This window comes from Crinia signifera, chromosome 6, assembly GCF_055691185.1.
Source record: "Crinia signifera chromosome 6, ASM5569118v1, whole genome shotgun sequence".
Taxonomy (NCBI): Eukaryota; Metazoa; Chordata; class Amphibia; order Anura; family Myobatrachidae; genus Crinia; species Crinia signifera.
The window spans coordinates 4,814,975-4,840,422 of NC_139222.1; the positions used below are offsets into that span (position 1 = coordinate 4,814,975).

The 25,448-nt window shown below is 47.3% G+C and overlaps 2 protein-coding genes across 10 annotated transcripts in view; one reads left to right on the forward strand and one right to left on the reverse strand.

The window, feature by feature from the left end:
- Nucleotides 1–6,100, forward strand: part of LOC146009882 (uncharacterized) — a 227,902-nt gene extending 221,802 nt beyond the window's left edge. For all 6 annotated transcript variants that reach the window (XM_083150471.1, XM_083150472.1, XM_083150469.1 and 3 more), the window contains one exon: nucleotides 4,579–6,100. In XM_083150471.1, coding sequence (XP_083006597.1) covers nucleotides 4,579–5,963 — 1,385 coding nt within the window. In that variant the 3' untranslated portion in view covers nucleotides 5,964–6,100. The remainder of the gene's footprint in view (nucleotides 1–4,578) is intronic.
- LOC146009857 (uncharacterized) overlaps nucleotides 1–25,448 on the reverse strand; it is a 426,052-nt gene that overhangs the window by 84,309 nt on the left and 316,295 nt on the right. The window lies entirely within an intron of this gene.

Consider the following 25,448-nt stretch of genomic DNA (forward strand, 5'->3'; position numbering starts at 1 on the left):
CACATTTTAATAAATGCAGCGACAGTGAAATAAGGCACAAAAAGTAAATATCAACAGAAACAGCCGCTGGTTAATAAGCATAACATGACAGCCTGCTACTGACTATACAGCAAGTTGCAACAATGACATCCAGTAACTTTTAAGTACTGTAACTCTCCAATAAGAGGTCTGCTGAAAGGTGGGTACAGAGGTGCCAGTGTATTGTCCTGCCCCTGCAGGTGGCTTTGCCCAGGCTATGGCCATCATGTGGGCCTTCACCTGCTGGTAGCCCTGCATACAGGACAGTACATCCAGCCATCTATACACTGCCTTCCTCCTACATACACACACATACAGTACATACACTGCTTACATACATATAGTACATACTGTACATCAATCACTCTTACCGTTGGCCGGTATGGCGTGGGAGGTCACTGCACCCCGCTGCTGACAACATCGCCCAGTCCCGGCGCCGAGGGGTTACTGCACATGAAGTGCTTCTGCTGCTGCTAATGATGGGGAAGCACTGCTCCCTGATGCTGCCACCAGCAGGGGGTTATTGCATGGCCACTGAGGAGTTATTGCACAGCCGTTAATTCTGCTGTTGCTGGTGGGAAGGCAAGCCCTACTCTGTCCATGATGCTGCCGCCGTCAGGATGATGCTGCATGCAGCTTTTGCCACACAGCCGCTGGAGCGTTACAGCACAGACCCTGCCTCTGCTGATGGGGAAGCCCTGCTCCGTCCCTGATGTTGCCGCTGGCTTCATAGCACAGCTAGCGCTATTGCTGGTAAGGACCGGGCAGCTGCTGCTTAATTGCTGGGCGCTTGTCCTCAATTCCCCCACCTTGAAATTACTTCAAAAAGTGGCAGTCACTTAGCCACAAAGAAATATGGTTCATTTAAATGTTGTGCGGAAATAGGGGCGCCCTCTAGTGGCTGGCGCCCTAGGCAGCTGCCTAAAGCTGCCTAGTGATAGCGCCGGCCCTGGATGTCACAGCCCTCTCAGCGGACTGCGGTTTCCTGTGCTAGTATCCATTGCTTTCTGGTTCTAGTTCAGCCGGTTCAAGTCCGGGGCACAGGTCAACATTTGTGGAGAACAGCGGGTCTGCTACTCGCCCATCCGTGTGCTAAGCTGTCTCTCTGTGCTGACAAATGGATATTCACTAGGAATATTCAGGCGCTTTGACAGAGGCTGTGTCTCTAGAAAAGCGGCTGCTCAAATGTGGGGGTAGTCAATCCCCCACAAAAGAAACAAAAAACAAGCACAAGGCAAGTAGAGCAGCGCTACTAATAAAAACAATACCAAATGATTGGAAAAGATGTATCAACCTTTACTTAGAAATATACCTGATTATTACAGTATTGATAAAATATAATACATAAAACTTGAAAGAAAGAATAATATAAAAAAAATGTATGTATTCAAGTTCCACGCCACTGTAGATGGATATTTGTGGGTTACCACTTGGATATTCAAGGTAAGTGCACATTACCAGATAGTGTATCCAGATCCTTCTTACGATTATGTGAAGATAGTGTCCTCTCGATTGAGGCGGCGCTGTTAGCTGCCGCTGGAGGGTGAACTGGGCTTCCGCTCACTATGGATGTCCTCTTATTGGGGTGAACAGCTGTAGAATACGTCGCCAGAGGGGTCCTTGGAGCAGTGTCCGCCGATGTTTTAAACAATGTATTGGTTTTGAAAAGAGGCTTCCGCACACAGTAGGGAACCCACTGACACAGGAGACAGATGGTAATTTTAGGTCACCTGGGGGTCCTGTGCGCGGTGTCCACCAATTTTGGAGAAGGAAACCTTGGTGGTGGTAACAGGAACAAATGTCCACAACAATGGGTGATCCATACACCATATCCTTGGGCTGGAAACAGGCACCTAATGCGTTTCACTGCACCCTGCAGCTTTATCAAAGGACCTTGCCTTCTGCTTGTTTTGTTTTTTGTCTCTCTGTGCTGACTGCAGGGGACATGAGGTAGCAGAGGGTCGGCATGCAGGTTTCGGGGTTAGTAATTAGGCCTGGTCCTGGCTCGGGATGCTGGCACCGCCATATTGGTTATGGGCAAATGTACTTTTGGCCAGCCTGAGCTCTCTTCCGGCCTTCTTTCACTGACCACCAATGCCAGCTGTTCTCAGGGCACATAGCGAGTCTGCCTTGGCCTATTTGGTGTCCCTACAAATAGTCTTCTGAATCGGACACATTCCAGAGACCACTGGCACATTCAGGTCTTCGCTTGTTACTCAGCCTGCATCCGTTGTTATTCCCAGGAAATGCGTGCCGGATCTTCAGCCAAGACCTCCTCTACTCTCATCCAGTCAGTCTTAGCAGTCCAGCCGGGGGGATTCCTGAACCCTCTCTCTTCAGCATCCACGTCTTCCAGTTACCCTTCCGGATTGTCTTCTCCGTCATTCCCATCAATCTTCAGCATCACCGAACCCTAAGCATTGGACTAGACAGCTAGACTCCAGGTCCAATCCGGTCTCCGGTGTTTATCAGAATCCATACGAGGCAACCCAATCAGAGGATCGCGACCCTCGGGAAGTTGATACCTCCTTATGGGTCCACTTACCTTATTCTGGTTCACTCGCAGAGGCAAAATTGGTAACACCATGCTGCACTGCAGGGGGGCAGATGTAACTTGTGCAGAGAGAGTTAGATTTGGGTGAGTTATTTTGTTTCTGTGCATGGTAAATACTGGCTGCTTTATTTCTACACTGCAATATAGATTTCACTTTGAAGAAAACCCCACCCAAATCTAACTCTCTCTGCACATGTTACATCTGCCCCACCTGCAGTGCTCATGGTTTTGTCCATTTGAGAAGGGATTTGCCTCTGCGAGTAAACCAGAATAAGGGCCATTGTCTGTCAGAGCGTCATATAGGCACAATCTCTGTTTATAATGTGGCTCTTAGTGCAGGTGCTGAGCATGAAAACCTTTACCATTGTCCATGGTGCCTGAAAGTCTGGGAGTGGGGGGATAATACCATCCAAAATGTTACTTCCAGTATTGGGGAAACCTTATCGCATTCGGCGGCCATGTTCCTGGTTGCCTAGCAACCCAAAGAAGTGCTGCTACATGTGGCACTTCACATGTTCGTTGATCTTTAATAACTTCCCTCCTCTGGGCCTCTGACGTCCGTATCCCCATGTATACTGTCCGCCTGCCTGCTAATCTGTATTGTCGGTGCTGCACCACAATCCGCTTATCCTGTGTGGCCTCACTGCTCTGCAGTCTGGCTATCCTGTGCTACCTGGACTGCCGGTGCTTCTCTGCAATTTTGCTGTCCTGTTACCTGTACTGTTGGTGCTGCTCTGCAATCTGGTTTTTCTGTGCTACCTGTACTGTCGGAGTTTCTCCATACCACCTTTTGGATCTTGTATTACACCCAATAATACTTTTGTGATTTCCTGTTACTTACAATTAGCCTATCTAGCTTGAGAGAATAAGACCTGGTGGCATCTGAAGCACCGGTGAACATATATAACAGTTCTATGAGAACAGGAGGAGCTGTAATAGGCTAGAATACCTCTTCCAGTATTCCTTTAGTGGGCTCCTTAACCCTTTAAGGTCCTGCTCGACTATTTGGTTGTGGTTTGATGGGACACTGAAAAGGCATATACTGCTCAAAACAAGAGTGTCACCTATGGGATTTTTTGCAACTAAACCAAACGGCAGAGATGGCTCATTCAGGTTGAGTTAAGATCAACGCATTTTCAAATGAGATATAGTGACTTAAAGTGTGGTCAACCAAATAGTCGCGCAGGACCTTTAAGGGTTAAAGTAAAGAAGATGGGAATATCAGAACAGCAGTCTTGCCTAACCCTAACCCACCCCCTAGTTCTTAAACCCAACCCCCACTCCCTTCAGCCTACCGCTAAGCCTCCCCAAATACTTACATTTGGGATGCCAGCAGTCAGGAATTTGGCATCAAGCATCTCCATCGATGTGAGGATTCCTGCACTTCTCAAGATTATGGTCAAAAACAATCAGATAAAATAATTAAAACCTATAATGAGTTTAAGGATAAATGTCTAACCATCTCAGTGTATTATTATAATTTTTTTTTTAAGAATATTATATTTTCAAAACCTTAAAATATTATTGGGGGCCCCTTAGAATATCAATATGTTTCCATGCTCCGGTTTCAAACCCATAACCTTTTGCATTCCATTTAAACACCCTACTCATTGAGCTATTTGATCCTGCAGAATAACTGATTTCTAACTACTGTATATGAAGCCACTTCATAGGACTTTGTTGCAAATCAATAATTAGCATTGCAATTGAGCAGATCTATGTGGTGTGCAGCCACACATAAAGTCCTTGGCAGCCACACACTACATAGATCTGCTCACACAATGCTGATTTAAAAAAATATATATATATTTATGAAGTTCACGTTGAACTTCAAATAGTTAGTATGCTCTATCTTTCTATGCAGGGTCAGATAGCTCATGAATGGTGCTTCTGACTGCAATACCACAGGTGATGGGTTCCACATATGAAGTATCTTGCGTTTACCCATATGTATACTGAAAAATTAATCTTTAATGCTCCAAATATGTTTGGTTTATACTCAACAGTTGGACATCTCCACAGGAAGACCTCAGAGGAATATCTCCATATCTCTTCAGATGGGGAGATCGAAGATAACCGCACACAATATGCGGAAGGAGGAAACTCTTTTACTCCACCTGATCCTACTTATCATTGGGAATGTTCTCCTGGATACTCAAATATTGCTACATCTACTGCAGTTTGTGGAGTCGATAATACATTTCCCTCATGTATAGATAACCCATACCTTACACAGACAGTAAAACCTATTACCCATCAGCCAGCTGTGGCTGGAGAGAAACCATTTTCCTGTTCCGAGTGTGGGAATTTTTTCACACGAAAAGCTAATCTTATTATACATCAGAGAATTCACACAGGGGAGAAACCGTTTCCATGTTCTGAATGTGGGAAACGTTTTACTGACAAATCAGATCTTGTTAGGCATGAGAGAAGTCACACAGGTGAAAGGCCTTTTCCATGTTCTGAGTGCGGGAAATGTTTTACACATAAATCAGCTCTTGTTAATCATCAGAGACGTCACACAGGTGAAAAACCATTTCCATGCTCCGAGTGTGGGAGATGTTTTAGACAGAAATCCGATCTCGCTGCACATCAGAGAAATCACACGGGTGAAAAACCATATACATGTACTGAGTGTGGGAAATGTTTTACACACAAATCAGCTCTTGTGGCACATGGAAGAAGTCACACCGGTGAGAGGCCATATGCATGTTCTGTGTGTGGAAAATGTTTTACAGGAAAATCACACCTTGTTAGACATGAAAAACTTCATACAGGTGAGAAACCATTTACATGTTCAGAGTGTGGGAAATGTTTTTCAAGGGAATCACATCTTGTTAGACATGAGAGACTGCACACAGGCGAGAAACCATTTCCATGCCCTGTGTGTATGAAATGTTTTTCACGGGAAACACATCTTGCCTCACATGAGAAAAGTCACACAGGTGAGAAGCCATATTTATGTTCTGATTGTGGGAAATGTTTTACACAGAAATCATACCTTATTATACATGAAAGGAGGCACACAGGTGAGAAACCATATTCATGTTCGGAGTGTGGGAAATGTTTTACCCAGTCATCAGATCTTGTTAAACATAAAAGAATTCACACCGGTGAAAAGCCATTTCCATGTTCCGTCTGCAGGAAATGTTTTACACATAAATCACATCTTATTATACATGAGAGAAGTCATACAGGTGAGAAACCATTTTCATGTTTTGAGTGTGGGAAAAGTTTTGCACATAAATCTGCTCTTGTTGCACATAAGAAAACACACATTGATGAGATCTCATTTCCATGTTCTGAGTGTCAGAAATGTTTTATGCATAAATCTGCTCTTGTTACACACAAAAAAACGCACAGTAAAGCTTATCTTGGTAAACACCAGTAAAGTCTCAGTGGAGATTAACAATTTCTGTAAACTGTACAATAAAAAATGATTTGTGAACAGGTGCGCAAAACACACATGCAGCTTATCCACAGTTTAGGGTGACATCCAATAATCACCCAATAGAGACATATGGCAAAGACAAAAAAAAACTGAAGAATTAGCGCTTGTGGTGTTCTTATAAATGAAACTCAGTTCATGTGAAGATAATCACAAAGAGTAAATGTCACCAAATGTAGGTATCCAAGCATAAATGGGATTATTGCTAGTAGGGTCCTCAAATAGTCAGGTCCTCAATGGTGGTATATAATATGAAATGACACAATGAAAGAAAAATAGTGCAAACCTTCTTAAATAAATAAATTTAATAAAGATGTGCACTTACAATTTAAATGCTTCATAAAAGCATGTAGATAAAAGTCGCTCAAGGCAAGACTGCGGTCCAACAGATGGTTCAGGGGCACAGAACTCACACCAGGTCCGGATACTGGGAGAAGTTGAAACCCAAGAATAGCCACAGCCAAGTCCGTTTGCAGCGATTAAACAGCAATATGCTTGGATACCTACATTTGGTGACATTTACTCTTTGTGATTATCTTCACATGAACTGAGTTTCATTTATAAGAACACCACAAGCGCTAATTCTTCAGTTTTTTTTTGTCTTTGCCAATTTCTGTAAACTGATAAAACTATGTTATTGTATCATTCAATTTCTATTTTATTAATATACTGTGAAGTTTTTAGTGTGTTATTTTGATGATCTTCTGATATTTGTACTAATAATGTGAATCTATTATAGGATCTCCTCACTAGAGGAACCACCAATGTATATGTTACTGTTTACTAGTTTTAAACCCCCTTATTAGTAACTGATCAGGTCTTTCCACTTACTGGAGTACGATATAGAGAGCATTTTTGGCCTTACATGCAATAGTGAATGTTTATATTTGTAGAAGCTGATATTATGGAATAAAACTATTTTCCAGAGTTGAATTGGTATTCGAAATTTATCAAGGTTTTATACATGGCCGGGGGTAATTTCATAGCAGTCATATACCCTATAGTCCGCAAGCTATGGGCAACAATGAAAGATTTAAATGTAAACTTGTTGTAAATGACTAAATGTGCCCACACACCGATAGATATTGGATCCAATCGGATTTCAAATGAATAGGATGGCCGCTGATTGGCTGAGAGAGTAGACCTCCGAACACTTAATTGCTCTGTGTGGCCATGATCAGAAGTGTTCGGGGTCAGAGAGAGAGAGAGGACAGAGGCTGGTAGGAGATTTTAAACTCCAATTCAAATGAATAGGTGGCCGCTGATGCTTTGTCAGCCAATCAGCAGCCACCCGCTCACTTCAATCTCCCTGCCGCTACCAAAACTTCCATTCATAGCAATGGGCAGCAATTCTAAAAAAGAAAATCCAAAAAACAAACGTGTATACCTTTTCTTTTGTCTCCATCGCCATGCTAGACAAAACCGCTCTAATTGTTTATATATCGCCATGCTAGACAAAAAAATGGAGACACCGCCATGTTGACTACTTTAGCCGTTTGCTAATATCGTCTAGAAGCATCATTGTGCATCCATATTTTTGGGGCCCCGTGAAAATATCAAGCCCCAAGCCTGAAAAATATTTTAGCGGGGCCCTAAAAATATTTTGATTGCAGAACACACAAAGGAGTCTTATCCCGAGCTTGTCGAGCTGTCTGACAGAAAAAAAAAACATATATATAATTACATTTTTATTGACTTTAAGTTTTTTTTTTTTTTTTTTAAACGGTTTTTATTTTACATAATATAATACAATATTAGCATTGCACAGTGTAAATGAGTACATTTATCAGTTAACATGTTTACCTTAACATAGGCTACTCATTCTTCAGATCAATTTTTAATCTAACTTCTATTTCAGTCTATATCTCTAGTATATAATCAAAAATTTACAAGACAACATGAGGGAAGGAGGGGGGGGGGTTTACAGTATTATCAATATCTGGTTTCGCGTCTCAGACTTCGATAGTGATTTTCAGCCTGCAGGGCATCAGTTTGGGCTGCATTGCTCAACTAGCTAGTTGTCTTAGTTGGTACCAAGAGGTGGATTCAAAAAGCTTTTGGATACGTTCCTGAGTTGCCTGGTCTAGAGTCTTTATGTATATTTCCCATTTTTTATAGAATCGTGGGGCTCCCTTTTCTAGGTCAGCTATCGTAGCCTGTCTTTCGTAAAATAATATATTAAGTAGTGCCTTTTTAATTTCTAAAATAGAGGGGGCTCTCCTATGTATCCAATGAAGAAGTATTAGTTTCTTGGCAAGGGTTAGTATGATCGTGAGGATCGGTATTATCTTTACTTTATTGGGTCCTAAGTCCCATATATGGAAAAGCAAGAATAGGCAAGCCGATGGGTTTTTCTGCAATCTCAGGGAGTAAGTGTGATTGATGAACCCCATTAGCTTATCCCAGAAATTCCTGATCTTCCCGCACCCCCAGAAATTATGAAAATATGATGCTTTCGACTTTTTACATTTATAACAGGCCCCCGTGTCTTCAGGGACAAAGTGGGCTCTCTGGACTGGGGCTATATATGCCCTATTGATAAACTTTATATGAGTTTCCTGTAAGGATACAGATTGCAGGTGCTTCATTGTAAATGATAGTTTATTAAATAATCTGGGAGGGGCAGGAAGATCAGGGACATCTACTATCCACCTTTCATGTAGTTGGCTATGATGGTGCAATATTCCGGTAGCCATCAGCAAGGAGTATAGATATCTTATTCTGTATCCCAGTACGCATTCTGGTCTCAGTAGATTCTCTATGGGGTCTATGGTCTCTTTTTTATCCATGGGGTGCCCTTGTGTCTGTATAAAATGTCTAGCCTGCAAAAACATGTAAAATTGTCTATTTGGCAGGTGGAATTTCTCAGCCAATTTTGAAAACGGCATTATGGCGCCCCCTGGGTCAAACGTCTTACGGATGCTGGTAATTCCTTTATCTCTCCATCTCCTAAATTCCGCGTTCTCCATGCCAGGGATAAATAAGGGGTTGCCCCATAGGGTGGTAAAAGGAGAGTAAGCAGGGTTTCTGTGTAATAATTTGTTTATTTTTTTCCACGATCTATATGTGTCTCCGAACAGCACTGAGTCCCTGATCTGCTTAGGTATCATCTTCACCGGGGCATGAATCAATGCTGCCGGGGAGTGAGGTTGAAATATCTGTCCTTCCAGAGTGGGGGTCGTATATTCTGAACCACCAAGAAACCAATCTGTAATGTACCTAAAATGGGAGGCTAGTGAAAAGGCCTGTATGTCTGGCATGGCGAGCCCTCCATCTTGTTTAGTGAGCCTGAGACGGTCAAAGGGGATACGCGGCTTTTTGCCTGCCCAGGCAAATTTTATGAATAGAGACCTAAATTTTTGTAATTCAGCTTTCTTTAGCTGAAGAGGTAGCATCTGCAGTAAGTAGGAGAGTTTGGGGAACGCAATCGATTTTATGACCGATATTCTACCTGCCAAGGAGAGCGGGAGTTTCATCCAGCCTGTTAGCTGCTTTTCTACTACTGTATATACGGGAGGGAAGTTAGCCATGTAGAGGTCTTCTAGTTTGTTGGGGATTAGTACTCCTAAGTATTTTAGAGTGGGGTGGCATATCGTGAATTGAGAAATGGCCGAGGGGGAGGAGAAGTAGGCTCGGGAGGAATGGAAGGGAAGTAGGCGGGACTTATCATAGTTCACTCTGAACCCCGAGAACTGAGAGAAGTGAGATATAACTCTCTGGATTGCAGGGATTGAAGAGCTGGGGTCAGCGATAAATAATAGAATGTCATCCGCAAATAAACTTATTTTAACTGTCGATGTATGCACCTTTATTCCCTGAAAGTCTTGGGTAGCTCTCAGGGCTATCGCAAGGGGCTCAATTGCTAATGCAAAAAGTAATGGTGACAGGGGACAGCCCTGTCTAGTCCCTCTGGATATCGGCAGGGAGGCTGACAGGTAACTATTTGTTAATATTTGGGAGGTGGAGTTATTATATAGCAGTTGAATCGTGCGGGTGAAGTCGGCCGGGATCCCGAACCGCTCCATGGTATGGAACAGGTGGTCCCAGGTGACTAGATCAAACGCCTTTTCCGCGTCCAGCGAGAGCAAGGCATATGGGTCCGTCGTCCCGGCCGACTCCACCCATTGCAGAACTGTGAGTGCCTTCCGCACATTGAGCACCGAGTGGCGTCCCCATACAAATCCCGTCTGGTCTAGGTGAATCAGGGAGGGGAGTTGGAGTTTAAGTCTGTCGGCTAAAAGTTTTGTGAAAATCTTATAGTCGGTATTTAGAAGGGAAATGGGTCTATATGAGCTTGGGAGAAGGGGGTCTCTACCTGGTTTGTGGATAATCTTTAGTATAGCTGAATTAAAGTATAGTGGGGGGGGGGTGCCTTTTAATATTGCATTGTAAAGTGAGCACAAGGACTTAACTAATTTGGGGGCCAGGAGCTTGTAATATTCGTTTGATAACCCATCGGGGCCCGGGGATTTTCCCGTCTTCAGGGTTTTGATTGTGGCTAGGACTTCTTCCTCAGTTATCGGGGCAGTTAATGTATGTGAGGAGTCCACGTTTAGTGTCGGATGTTCTAAAGATTCCCAAAATTTCTCTTTCTCTTGTGTGTTGATTTGAGGTTGGGAATACAGGTTCTCGTAGAAGGTGTGTAGAGTTTCTGGTATTTGAGAGCCTGAGTGTACTACTGTACCATCTGTTTTTTGTAGGGCCTGAATGGTGGACGGGGGGTGTTGACCTCTTAGCAGGTTTGACATAAGTCTACTCACTCTATTGCCATGTTTGTGGAATCTGGCCTGGGAGAGGAATGTGAGTTTGGATTCTATTTTAGATAATACTATATCGAAAAGGGTTTTCTGCTCTTCATATTGAGATATGTTTACTCTTGTGGTTTTTTTTTGGAATAATTGGTATGCTTCAGTAAGCTTAGCTTGGGATTCTAGATATAGTTTTTGGGCTTCCTTTCTATGTTTCGCAGAATATGATATGATTGAGCCTCTAATTACCGGTTTTGAGGCCTGCCAAAATAGGAGAGGGGTGTCCTGTTCTGCTTGTATATTAGTATGTTTGTAATCCATCCAAGATGCCTCCAACATATTACGAAAGTTTTCTGAGTCTGACAAATGGGACGGGAAACGCCACTGCCTTACAGGGCCTCTATCTATGTGTGTCGCGAGCGTCACCCAGCTGATCCCATGGTCTGATACGGTTATTGGTTCTAGCGCTGAGTCCTGCACCCTTGGAAATAGGGATGTGGACATGAGCACATAGTCGATCCTGGAGAGGGAGCCATGCGCTGCCGATAGGCACGTGTACTCCCGGTCAACTGGGTGGCACGCCCTCCAAACATCTACCAGTTGCAGCTGGGACATAAGATACTGGATGCCGTGTTTGGCGCCTAGTAGATAGTGTGACATTTCTGTCGAGTATGTTAGAGGCCGTCAGGTTAAAGTCACCTGCTAGGACTATTTGCTGATGTGTGTAGGGGAGAAGCCTGGTGGCCATGTCTATATTGAACTGGCTCTGATTAACATTGGGAGCGTAAATATTGGCTAATACATATCTGGAGGAGTGAATTGTGACATCCAAAATTGTATATCTACCCCCTGGGTCCGATTGCTCGGAGTGTGTCTCGAATGGTATTGATTTCCGTATTAAAGTGGCAACTCCTCTGGCCTTGGAATTATAGGGTGCTGATGCCATCACCTGCCAGCCTAGTGTATTTAATTTCACTATCTCTGTGGGGATCAGATGGGTCTCCTGTAAGAACACCACCTCAACCCCCACTCTGGATAGATATAGCAGAACTTTTTTTCTCTTTGCGGGGGAATGAAAACCCCCCACATTCAATGTACCAATTTTCAGGGAAGTCATTTAGCTGTCAGGAGACATGGTAACTCACAGTTTCGTGGAGGCCTCATCTTGGTAGTCTCATGTAGCATACATCTCAGCCTCTGCCTCGGGTGTCTTATGAATAAGAAGTATCTGAGTGGACAAAACCATATTAGATATCTCTCTGTGATTTGGGGAAAGAACACAAGGGAAAGAAGGGAGACAGACGTTAACAAACACAACATTGACAGTAACATAAACATAAATCAGTGCTTCTGGTGCACCTAAACCTTTTGTGTATCTTAATTAACTTCTGGTTGGTAATGGATGAGGTGTGAATAGGCCTTGCCTAAAGGGCTGAACCAGCAGACCCTGAACTCCTCAGCCTTACCAAGCAGGTATTATGAGACACCCTAATGGTGTGGACTTAACAAATACCGACTAATATAGACTTCCTTGTTCTCTATGACAAGGGGTGAAAACTTGTAAAAAACATTAATTTAAGCTCGCTGGTCCTCTCTTCAGATTAGAAGTAACTTGGGTTTCAGCAACATGAAGTCCCGGAAAAGAAAGAGAGGATTCGGATGGCTGGGCAAGGGGGGGGGGGGTCAGTAGTCTTGGAGATTTTTCTCCCGGTTTTTGTCATAGTCTCCAGTAAAGCCTTCGGGAAGGTATAATGTAAGTTGGCTGTTTCAAAAATGCCTTTTTAGGAAGAGTCTCGTTCCGGTGGTAGAACAAAGGGTAGGTGGAGTGGGGGAAAGGAAGCAAGGGGGGATTTACTTTAGTAAGTTAAAAGGATAACGGGAGGGATCTATTCACTCATTCTGGTCTTGTGTGAAGAGTGGTTGAGAGGACATAGGTGCTGTTGCTGATGACTCTTCGGGAGTTTCTTCAGAGAGGAAGGCCTCTCCATCAGATGCCGTCGAGAAGTCTTTAAAGGAGGATCCCGAAAATATGCGAAGACGTGCTGGATACAGCAGGGCAAACTTCCTGTTATTTCTGGCCAGCTTGGAGCAGAGGGGTGTGAATTCTTTTCGCGCTCTTGCTACTTCTGCAGAGTAGTCCTGGAAAAGAATGAGTTTAGCTCCATTCCAAGAGATGTCTCTTTTTCTCCTTGAGGCCGACCACAGTGCCTCCTTGTGGATGTAGTTAAGGCAGCGGAAGATAACTGGTCTGGGGCGTGCGTCTGCGGAGGGTCGCTGGGGGCCTATTCTGTGGGCGCGTTCTATTATCATTCCTGTACATTCTGTAGATACGGAGAGTATCTCTGGAAGTGTGGTTTGTATGAATGCAAGTAGGGCATGTCCCTTTATATCCTCAGGTAGGCCCACTACTCTAAGATTGTTCCTTCTGGAACGGTTCTCCAGATCATCGATCTTAGCCTGCATCTGGTATTGCGACTTCTGCATAGCTTCGCATTGGGTTTTAAGTGTGGTGACGTCTTGGAACATCTCTCCAGTCAGTTGCTCGGTGTGGGCTACTCTCTTTGTAATTTGTTGAAATTGTGACTTAATGTCTTGAACTGCTTGGGTAACTCTTCCAGCATGGGTCTCCATAATGGGTCCAGTAGTGTCTTGTATGGCTTGGACCATGTCTGTATAAGTGATCGGGCCCTCATGTACTTTTGGGGTTCTTGTGAGCTGCCTCCCGCGTGTGGGTGAGGTAGTGTCGTCTCCCAGGTCAGCTTGCGTCGGATCTGAGATGGAGTCTGGTGAATCTTTCCCAGCTCCCGTTTGTGGGGTGGGAAGATTTTGGGTGTCTTGGGAGTCCCCGCCCTTCTTTCCCCTATTCGTTGTATTCTGGGTCTTGGACTGTGTAATGGACGCTGCTTGAGTCGCCATTTTGTCTTTAGTTTGGCGGCTAGATGAGCGGTGTCGTGGGGTCTCCTCTTGTGCGGACAGTGGTTGACCTTTATCCATATCTGCCAGGTGTCAGGGCAGCCTGTACTGGCTGAGTGAGGCTGGGGAGACTTCTTCTCCCTTAATGTGTGCCTCGTGAGGCAAGTTGTCAGAGGGTCTGCAGGGCGGGGGTGTAGTCTGGCAGGTCAGGCTGAGTATGGGAAGCCTGTTACAGGGGGTGGGTGCCTGGCAGGATGTTGGCTCTGCACTTGGTGAATATATTGGTGTAGATTGGTGGGATGGGGTGTCAGGAGTGCCTGGGCTTAGAGTCAGAGAGCTTACCCCGCTTGCTGTGGCTCTCCCTGGGCTCCAGCGCTGGCAGCGTATATGTCTGTTCTGCGCTGTGCTGTCCTGTCTGAGTGGGAGGGTGAACGGCGTCTGTGTGAGCGCCGCTGCGGGTCAGCAGGAGGCTTCAGCGGCGACAGCGGCGTCTCCGGAGCTTGCGGTGAGTTCTGTCCGGAGGGGGGGGAGATGTCAATCCCCGTTAGGCGCCTCTCGTCAGCCGCGTCCCTCTCCCGCGTGTCAGCGCGTCTGGATTGCTGTGCTGCCGGGGGAGGCCGGTGTGTTTGCCGCGTGGCGGCGGGGTCAGTGTTGCCGCGATCTCGGGGGCGAGCGGCTCTGTCTTCGCCCTGCAGCCTCCTGGATAGTTGCGGGTGGGTAAGGAAGGACCAGCGGGGCTTCGGTTCGGTCGGCTGGGTGATAAGGCTGGGGAGCAGAAGGAGCTCTAAGCGGGAGCTGCTGCTTCCTCCAGCGCCGGAACCGGAAGCCTGACTTTAAGTTTTTAAACAGGGTAGACAAAAAAAAAACATAAGGAACAATGAAAAGAAGAAAAAAATTAGAGGGATTATAAATGTACATGACTAATATATAATATATAGCTAATCTATATGTCAGGAACTTTAAGAAATAATACTAAAACCGTGTCACATGCAATGACAAGAAAAAAACAGTAATTAACTGTCAGACCCTGAGATGTGGCTAGGCAAGTCCGTGGAGGAGCTACAGGTACCATCTTCTGTGTTGAGAATAGCGACAGTGGAACCTTCATGGCATACCAGAAACTTGGTAGGGAACCCCCAACGATAGGGATATTTGCCTTCTGAAGGGCTGGAGTGACAGGTTGGAAGGAACGACGTTTAAGCAGTGTATCCTCAGACAGATCTCCAAAGAGCTGAAGGTCACCAAGTAGAGCAGATGAGTCAGCAGCTTTCATTAAGGCTTGATGTGGTAGTAATGCATTTTCATCAGTACGTCTCTGGGAGCATTATTGGGTGCGGCTCTAGCTTTAAGTAGTCTATGAATCCTGTGAATAAGGAGATCCGCAGAAGAAGCCTGGGGGGAGGAATTTTTTAAACAGTTCCATGGCATAATCATGTAAGCTGCTGTTTGAGACCGTTTCCGGGATTCCCCGCAATTTAAGATTACAACATCGGGACCAGTTCTCCTAAAGTGTAGAAGATAAACTGTACAGTTCTGAAGTGTAGACTAACCAAGAACTTCTCACCAAATTCTAAGATTTAAGTTAAGCAGCCCCAGGGGATAATTGCATGTATTAAAGGGGACTCTGTTGCTGTGAGGCTGAGTGCTGTGCAGCTATATACAGTCTGTAGAAGGCACAGAGGTGGGGCATAGTGCTGAGACAAAGCAGTGTGCTAGCCCCTGCCAGGACACCCACAGAGCAACTTCATAATACAATATAGGTGTTGGAGAGGAGGGGAGCCGGCTACTATAGTTAGGCAGGGAAGGCTGTGGAGACCTGCAATGGCGCAGCCCGCAGGACAACAAGATGGCCACCGCGGCAGGAGTGAGCCCAGTGGTGAGTGCCTGCAGTGCCTCCCACCCTCCAACTCCCTGTAACTCAGGATCCGTGCAGTCCAGCGGTGTGTAGGAGCCAATGAAGGAGGGCCCGGCGGTGATGTGTGGAAGCCCGGATTCCAGCAGTCGGCCACACCACAGGCCCTGGCTCCCAAGGTAGAGCAGGCCGCACACGCAGGGATGCAGATACACGTCCCCCAGCTCCGCAGCACGATTTCACTTGTGCCCAGGGCCAATGCAATGCAGGGTAAGTTGTCCAGTGGGGGCATCAAGGGTGGGAAGCCCATGTTAGTGGACTTATTGTGGTCCATGAGCAGGATCTCAGTAAATGTGTGGGTTCCTGAGTCCCAGGTCCGGCCACGCCCTCAAAAAAAAATATTTTCCGTGCTCAGGCCCCCCACTCACTTGAGGGTAAGCCTGAAAAATATTTCTCCTTCATCCACTAGGTGTCACTGGAGTTACACTGGGGAATAGAAGGCGACCACAGGGAGCATGGGCACTTTAAAATTAAATCAGTGTGACCAACTCCTCCCCTTCTACTTCCCCTCCCAGGCAGTCGTAGATTGTGCCCGCAAGGGAGCAGGTCACATGTGGCTCATCTCCTGGGCTTTTTGTAATTAGGGCATAAAGCAGCAAGTTTTGCCTTGAGGACAGGCAGATAGTTGCTGCTACTATCTGCCTGCGACGTGGGAGCCTGCCGGAGGGAGCCGGCTGCTGCTTATAGGGTTTGCGCCCGGCTCCCTGGCTGACAGAGACCACCGTCTCTGGAGCTGTAACGGGCGCCGCTCACACGAAGCGTGCACACGATCCTCCCCCAGCCCCACCGCCGACAGCATGGCCGCAGCACTGTGAGTATTACCCTGCCTTCCTATTAGAGGAAGGTCAGGGACACAAACGGCGGTGCAGCAGAGGGTTTTTTAAACCTGGCGCCATTATGGGTGACGGAGCTGCCGGGCGGGGGGCAGAGTCACCGCGCGGTGCTTCCCAGCAGGCCCTGGCATACCCCAGCGTTCCCTGCAAAGTCACGGCGGCCATCTTGGACATTTGGCGCCGCTGAACACGCTGCTGGAGGCTCCACTATTGCGCTGTAGATCTCTGCCTAAGACTACAGCTGGGCGATCCTTGTCCCCTGGTGCCCGTCCTGCTGAAAGCTCTTCCCGGTCAGTGAGTTACAGTGGGGATTAGAGCTAGGTGGAGACAGTTTGGGCTGTGTCTCAAATAGGGCTATAGCGCTCCTAGGTTATATACCATAGCGCTGTTCACGCTCTGTGACGGCTCTTTTACTGTCTCTCCCTTCCAGTATATATTGCTGCCTATCCTGTACCTACTATCTGTGTACAGTGTGGTAGTGTGTGGTGATTACTGGGTGTTTTACCATGGCAGGGGGTAGCTCCAAGAGGGTTACCTGCATGAAGTGTAATGTTAGATTTACACCTTCTAAGGAGGGAGACTCTATATGTGATAAATGCACTGCTTCTCCCCCTGCACCAGAGTCCCCCGTGCAGACCCCTGTTTGGGCATCACAGCTTGCTGATGTCATGTCTCAGTTATCCACTGAGCTCTGAGCAGCTCAAAGAGAGAGACTTCCAGAAGCCAGCAGGCCTCCTTGGCTTCTGCTGTACAGGGCTTAACAAAAGCTCTGGCCCCTGCTCCAGCAGAGGGCGCTGGAGCTTCATCCTCTGGGCAAAATCCTCCTCCTTTGCACAGAAAGAGGTTATTACCACTCCCTGCTGATTCAGGAGAGTATGATTATATGCCTGATCTGGAGGAGGGCGAATTCGCCCTTCCAGATAATGATGATGATGACGATGACCCTGATGCTCAAACGTTGTATACGCAGGAGCCGGCTCCAGCCACTCAGGGCTTGGAGGAACTCATACAGATGGTTAAGATTGCCTGTAAGGTGACGGATGACACTGACATTCCGATCCGTCCTTCTCTTTTTGGGAAGAGACAAAAACAGACACCCACCTTTCCTCCAGCTGAGGAATTAGATGATCATGTTTTGCAGGCTTGGGGTCACCTTGACAAAAAATTCCAGGTACCTCAGCGGTTTCTGTCAGCTTACCCTCTTCCACCGGAGGGCAGGAAGAGGGTAGAGATTCCACCAGTGGTGGACTCGTCGGTCTCACGACTGTCTAAGAAGACAGCTCTCCCGGTACCAGGTGCTACCACTCTTAAGGACACCTCTGACCGTAAGTGGGAGGTAACCCTTAAGAATGTCTTTTTTGCGGATGTAATTATTCAGCGTCAGGCCCAGGTCAGATGCTGGGTAAATAAGGCCATGGGGTTATGGGCATCTCAGATCCTAACAGAGGTTCGTGAGGGCTCTGACCCTGCCTCCATTGTTTAGCTTGCTGAACAGATCCAAGAGGCATCCTTATATCTAATGGAAGCCTCTTCTGACGTCTGCATAGTTGCAGTCAGAATTTCGGCCTTATCCATCTCAGCTCGCAGGGCCCTCTGGTTACGCCAATGGCAGGCGGATGCAGAGTCCAAGCGAGCGGTGGAAGCCCTGGCGTTCAATGGGGAGGTTCTTTTCGGGCCTGAGCTATATAAATGGATATCCCAAGCAACGGGAGGTAAGTCTCACTTCCTTCCCTCAGCGGCTCCTCTGACAGCTCGTACAACCCCACAAAGGCCCTCCTTTCAGTCCTTTCGCCCTATGGCCAGATTCAGAGGTCGTTCCAGAGGCGGAGCTCCATCTAGAGGTTCCAGAGGATGCGGCAGAGGTGCCTCTGCAACCATCCAGGAACCCAAGTCCACAAAGCCAGCTGCATGACTGTCCCCAATCTCATCTGGGGGATCCCAGGGTCGGGGCCTGACTGCTGTCCTTCTGTCACATCTGGATGCAGTCTTGTCAGAACTCGTGGGTAAGGGATCCTTTTCTGGGTGTCTCCCCACAAACAGGTTCTCCAAGACCGGTCTCCTGGTCTCGAGGGACAAGGCGCAGCTTCTGTTGTCAGCAATCACCAAGCTGCGGACAACGGGAGTTGTGATACCAGTACCCGAGGATCAGCGTACTCAGGGATACTACTCCAGTCTGTTCCTCGTACCGAAGCCAGACGGCTCGGTACGTCCTATACTAAATCTAAAGGATTTGAATCCGTATTTTCAAGTGGTCAAATTCAAGATGGTGTCCCTGCAGTCGGTAATACAGGGACTGGAACAGGGGGAGTTCCTAGTATCTCTGGATATCAGGGACGCGTACCTGCACATCCCTATCTGGCCTCCTCACCAGGCTTTCCTCCGTTTCTCAATACAGGACCAACACTGGCAATTCCAGGCCCTGCCGTTCGGTTTCTCATCTGCCCCCATGGTCTTCACCAAGGTGATGGCGGTGATGATGGAAGTCCTCAGGGCTCAAGGGGTTGCTATCATCCCCTACTTGGACGATCTTCTGCTGAAGAATCATTCAAGGGAGGCCCTATTGTCCAACATACGGCTCACCCAGGAGACTCTCGTCACTCACGGGTGGATCCTGAACTTTGCAAAGTCTCAGCTACAGCCGTCTCAACGCTTTCTTTTCTTGGGGATGATTCTGGATACCCAGCAGATGAAGGTTTTCCTGCAACCCGACAAGGTTCATTCCCTGCAGGTTCTGGTTCGGTCGGTTCTACTACTTCAGCAAGAATCGGTACACCTCTGACTCTTGGGAAAGATGGTGTCCTCTTTCGAGGCGGTACAGTACGGCCGCTTCCACTCGCGTCAGTTCCAGTTGTCTCTCCTTCGTCAGTGGTCAGGTTCTCACCTACACCTTCAACAACAGGTGACCCTGTCCCCTCGAGCCCGTCTGTCTCTGCTGTGGTGGCTCAACTCCGAAAACCTACTAAAAGGCAGGAGGTTCGGAATATGGGAGTGGACTCTCCTCACCACAGATGCCAGCCTTCAAGGCTGAGGAGCGGTAACTCTGGATCACCAGTTCCAGGGTTTGTGGACAAGACAGGAGAGCCTACTCTCCATTAACGTGCTGGAGCTCAGAGCAGCCTACTACGCTCTCCTACAGGCAGGACATCTTCTGTGGGGCAGGGCCATCAGAGTCCAGTCTGACAACGCACGGCCATCGCCTATATAAACAAACAGGGCGGCACTCGGAGCCGGGCGGCCATGAAGGAGGTGAGCAGGATCATCCTGTGGACTCAGGACCATGCTCAGGCCGTGTCAGCAGTCTTCATACCCGGAGTAGACAATTGGGAGGCCCACCAGGGAGAATGGTGCCTCAACCCACAGGTTTTTCAGACCCTAGTACATCGTTGGGGCTGCCCTCAGGTAGATCTGATGGCATCCCATCACGATCTCCAGCTCCCAAGGTACTTTGCGCGGACACAAGATCCTCAAGCCGCGGGGGTGGATGCTCTGGTCGCTCCTTGGCCATTTCAGTTTGTCTACCTATTTCCTCCCTTTCCATTGATACCTCCGTTATTACAACGCATTCGCAGGGAGGGGGTAACAGCGCTTCTGATAGCGCCAGATTGGCCCCGGCGCTCGTGGTACACCAACCTGACGGATCTTCTGATCGACGAGTCATGGCCTCTGCCTCTTCAAGAGGACCTCCTCAGTCAGGGTCCCTTCATCTTCCCAGATTTAGGACGTCTTCATTTGACGGCGTGGCTGCTGAAAGGTCCATCTTGAGACACGCAGGTATCCCTAGGGCGGTGATACCTACAATGATGAGGGCCAGGAAGGAAGTCACTTCAAAACACTACCACTGGATTTGGAGATCCTATGTGGCTTGGTGCGAAAGACGTAGAGTGTCCTCTACCCTGTTCAAGAAGGCTCGACTTCTTCTGTTTCTACAGGAGGGTTTGAACTCCGGACTTAGGCTGAATACCCTAAAAGTTCAGGTTTCAGCTCTCTCCGTTTTTTTCCAAAAATTTCTGGCCCTCATTCCTGAAGTACAGACCTTTTTTTTTCCAGGGGGTGCTGAGGCTTCAGCCCCCAATTCGTCCACCTACGGCTCCCTGGGACCTGGATTTGGTTCTCCGATACTTACAATCGTCAGTATTTGAGCAGTTAGAAGATGTGGATCTTCGTTATCTGACTTGGAAGTTAGTGCTTCTGTTGGCTCTGGCCTCGGCCAGACGGGTTTCGGAATTGGGAGCGCTTTCCTGTCGTTCCCCGTTCCTTCAGTTTCATCCGGACAGAGCAGAGCTCCGTACCAGTCTTTCCTTTCTTCCAAAGGTGGTCTCAGCGTTCCACGTGAACCAACCCATTGTGGTTCCAGCATTCTCGGAGGCTTCACCAGAAGAAAGGTCCTTGGATGTTGTGAGGGTCCTGCGTATTTATGTCTCTCGCACGGCTTCTTTTCGCAAGATAGATGTCTTATTTGTTACCTACGACCCTGTACGTCGTGGATGGCCAGCTTCAAAGCAGACGCTGGCCAGATGGATCCGTCTGACAATTCGTCAGGCATACATTGCTGGGTATTTATGGTTTTCCAAGAGAGGAGGAGAGAGAGAAAGAACTCTGGGTGGGGGCACCCTTAAATCAAGGACCAATATTTGCTAGATCTGCAGTATTACAATTACAATTTTTATTGGTAGACTCTAAAAATAATGGTGTGTCTGGTCCTTTAAATAAAAATGTGTAAGCGCTTTAGAAATATAATAGTATTGGTAGGCTGGTATTGCCTTATATATGCAGGCAAGGAAAGACAGCTTGTCAGAGTGTGATCCTCATACAACCCAATTTATACCAGTGTCAAGGTAGAAATAACAGTGGGAAATAATCATGGGTCACGTATTTAGTATAAAATCTGACGCAGACAAGTGTCTTTGAGATGCTTTATAAACAGGAGCGCCCTTGATCTTATCAGGTAAATTGGTGTTATAATACACTTAAGGCCCCCATACACTATGCGATTTTCAGACGATTTCATACGATTTCGGCCCTTTGGGCCGATAAATCGGGTGAAATCGGACCAAAAACGCATGTGTTTGACATCTGATCGGATGCGAGGTCCCGCGCGCATCGGATCACGGCGTCGGACCTGCAGAACATAAGATATATCGGAATCTAAACCATCATGGGTGCTTTTTAGCACCCACGATGTTCAGATCCGATATATCTTTATATACAGCCCCCCTGTCTTACTAGCAGCGCCCCGCCCCCCCCCCCCCGCATTGACGGCTCCCGGCGGAGGTAGTGCAGACGGGGACCTCAGGCGTCGCAGAGCAGAGACCGCCGGCGCGGCGGGAGAATAGGAAGAAATCCTATTCAAAAGACCGGGCGGCCGCTGATTGGCTGAGCTCAGCGGCCGCCCGGTCTTTTGAATAAGATTTCTTTCTATTCTCCCGCCGCGCCGACAGTCTCTGCTCTGCGACGCCTGCGGTCCCCGCCTGCACTACCTCCGCAGGGAGCCGGGAGCCGTCAATGCGGGGGGGGGGGGGGCGCTGCTAGTAAGACAGGGGGCGCTGCGGGGGACACAGAGTTGGCAGTACAAGAGCCGGGCAGGAAAAGCTGTCTACACTGGAAAAAAAGCCCATACAATGAATGGGCAGCCTGTGATTGGCTGAGCGCTCTCTCAGCCAGTCAGTAATTGGCTGAGAGAGCGCTCAGCCAGTCACAGGCTGCCCATTCATTGTATGGGCTTTTTTTTCCAGCACTGACAGCTCCCGCCTCCCCCTGCCCGGCTCTGTCACTGTCCCCCGCAGCGTCCCCTGCACGCTGCCTTAGCAGCGCCCCCCACCAGCAGCCCTGTTCTGCAGCCCCCCCCCCCCCCCTGCTCCCCGGGTTTACATGTGATAAATCGAGACGATTTATCACATGTAAAAAATGGCACATCAAGTGCCAATCTTATCAAGCTCAGGAAGCGGGGAAGCTCAGGGGGAAGTCGGGGGCGACTTGTCCTCAGGACAAGTCGCCCTAGTGTATGGAGGCCTTTAGATGAAGCTGCAGGCAATGTAGCAATCACTGTGTCTGTTTATGCTGCTGCCACGGCTAGGTGTCAGTTTGGCATAAACATGAATCTATAACAGTGTGTGATGCTGCACTTGCTAGCAGGAGACAGGAGACAATGTTGCTGATAGAATGTATCCACTGGACAAGTCCAGCGGTTACCTCACAGTTGGCTTCCGATGCCGGGTTCCTGTGTAAATGTGCTGGCGTCTCTCCTTGCCTGGACTGCTCGGTCACGTGGTGCTCCACGTGTCCTGGGGGTTCCCGACGTACGTTTCTCTGGCGCTTGGTCACGGGAGGTGTGTTATTGCTACCTTGACACTGGTATAAATTGGGTTGTATGAGGATCACACTCTGACAAGCTGTCTTTCCTTGCCTGCATATATAAGGCAATACAAGCCTACCAATACTATTATATTTCTAAAGCGCTTACACATTTTTATTTAAAGGACCAGACACACCATTATTTTTAGAGTATACCAAAAAAAAATGTAATTTTAATTCTGCATATCTAGCAAATATTGGTCCTTGATTTAAGGGTGCCCCCACCCAGAGTTCTTTCCCTCTCTCCTCCTCTCTTGGAAAACCATAAATCCTAAAAATAGTTGTAAGGTCAAAACACACAAATAAACCTTATCCTAGGCCATCCGAGCACAAAAAATATTTTTAGGTGCCCTGCAGAACTGTTTTTGGTACTTGTGTATTATCACGGCGCCCATCGCATTGCATACCATAAGGCTTAAGGAGCCCATACACGGTCCGTTTTAAAGCTCCGTTCTGTACTTTTAAATCGGATCGCATCCCTAGTGCATGCAGTGTGCATGCACTGCGATCCGATCCGATGTGTACCTAGTACAAAAAAGTATGTGCAGCACATACTTTTTGTACCGTACTATGTGATGCGCGGGAGCGCGCATCGCATAGTACAGAACGGAGCCGGCGAAAACGGAGCGTGTATGGGTACCTTTAATATGGTATGCAATGAGATGAGATGTGCTGCGATGGGACCCGATCTTATACAATTTTAAATTGTATACCATTGTATATGGCATACAATGAGATGAGATGATATTTAAATTGTATAAGCACACTAACGGGTGCTTTCAATGTTAATTGGCCCCCATATAAGATTTTTAATTGTATAAGCACCCTAATGGGTGCTTACAATGTTAAATGCACCCCCACGCCACCCCCACTATCAACGCAAACCCAAAGCGTGGCGAGCGCAGTGAGCCCGCGAGGGGCGGCGGTACGCGTCCTCCGACCTTTTCATACCCCCACTATCCATGTCGGCGTGGAGTTGATTTTATATAGTGTGGCGAGCGCAGCGAGCCACCGAGCCCGAAGCGTGGCGAGCGGACGCATAATACATGTAAAGTAAAACGCGGACGCTCGCCGCACTTCGGGCTCGGAGGCTCGCTGCGCTCGCCACACTATATATAATCAACTCCACGCCGACATGGATAGTGGGGGTATGAAAAGGTCGGAGGACGCGTACCGCCGCCCCTCGCGGGCTCGCTGCGCTCGCCACGCTTCGGGTTGGCCTTGATAGTGGCGTGGGGGTGCATTTAACATTGTAAGCACTCATTAGGGTGCTTATACAATTAAAAATCTTGTAGGGGAACCAATTAACATTGAAAGCCCCCGTTAGTGTGCTTATACAATTTAAAATCTCATCTCATCTCATTGTATGCCATATACAATGGTATACCATTTTAAATTGTATAAGATGCCATAAGATGGGAATCGTGGGCGCCGTGCTAATACACAAGTACCCTATTTTTAGAGCTCGGGACACTGACCTCGCTTGCACCTCTTGTAATCTGTCTGTCTCCCCTTCCTACTAGATTGTAAGCTCCTCCGAGTAGGGCCCTCTTCCCTCCTGTTGTCAAAGCCCACTTCTCTTCACATTTCACTCACAGCTCTCCTATACTCCAACACTCAGTGACCATCTTCATACTCATCTCCATCATTGGCCTCAAGCCTCTAGTTGTATGTTGATTGAGTCCTCACTACTTATATTTAAGCTGTAATGTGTATTGATCTGTGGCGCTCTTTATTTGTACTGTATTTTTGTTATTTATTCAATGTTATGCCAAGTTTTGTTTCCCTGTATTGTTCCTTTGTGCGGCGCTGCGAAACACTTGTGGCGCCTTATAAATAAAATTATAATAATAATAATAATACTTGAGGGTGCACAACTCGGATGCCTGAAAAATATTTTTGCAGGGCCTTTAAAATATCTCTAAGCAAAAAACACGCAAGGAGCCTTATCCTACGGTCCATCCAAGTGCCAAAAATATTTTTAAGGAATCCAGGGGGGTGGGGGGGTTCTTGATTGGGCCTGAAAAACTGCTTGAGGGTGCGCCTCTCCGATGCCTGAAAAATATTTGCGTGGGGCCATAAAAATATTTTTAACACACAAAGGAGCCTCACCCGAGCTCAACGGTTTATACGAGGGATAAAATATTTTTATGGCGCTGCAAAAATATTTTTCAGAAATCCAAGGGGCTTGCACCCAAGCAGGTCGCAGCCCAAGCCACAATTTTTTTTTTGTGGGGCCTTAAAAAAAAATTTGTTAACACAAAACACACAAAGGATCCTCATCCTGGGCCGTCCGAGCACAACATTTATTTTTTTAGGGCCCTGCAAAAATATTTGTAGGGCTCGGGCCACCAAATCGCTCGAGAATGCACAACTCAGATGCTTGAAAAATATTTTTGCAGGGCTCTTAAAATATTTTTAAGCACAAAATACAGAAACAAGCCTCATGCTGAGTGCGATGGCCTGTCCAACCGCAAAAAAAATTTTTTAGAACCCCGGGAAAATATTTTTGGGACATCCAAGGTGTACATGCTCGAGCAGGTCATTGGCCCAAGTCCGAAAAATATTTTCGCGGGGCCGTAATAATAATTTCAAGCTCAAGACACACAAAGGAGCCTCATCCCGGGCTCGATGGTCTGTCCAAGGGGAGCTCCCTCTAGCGGGTCAGCGG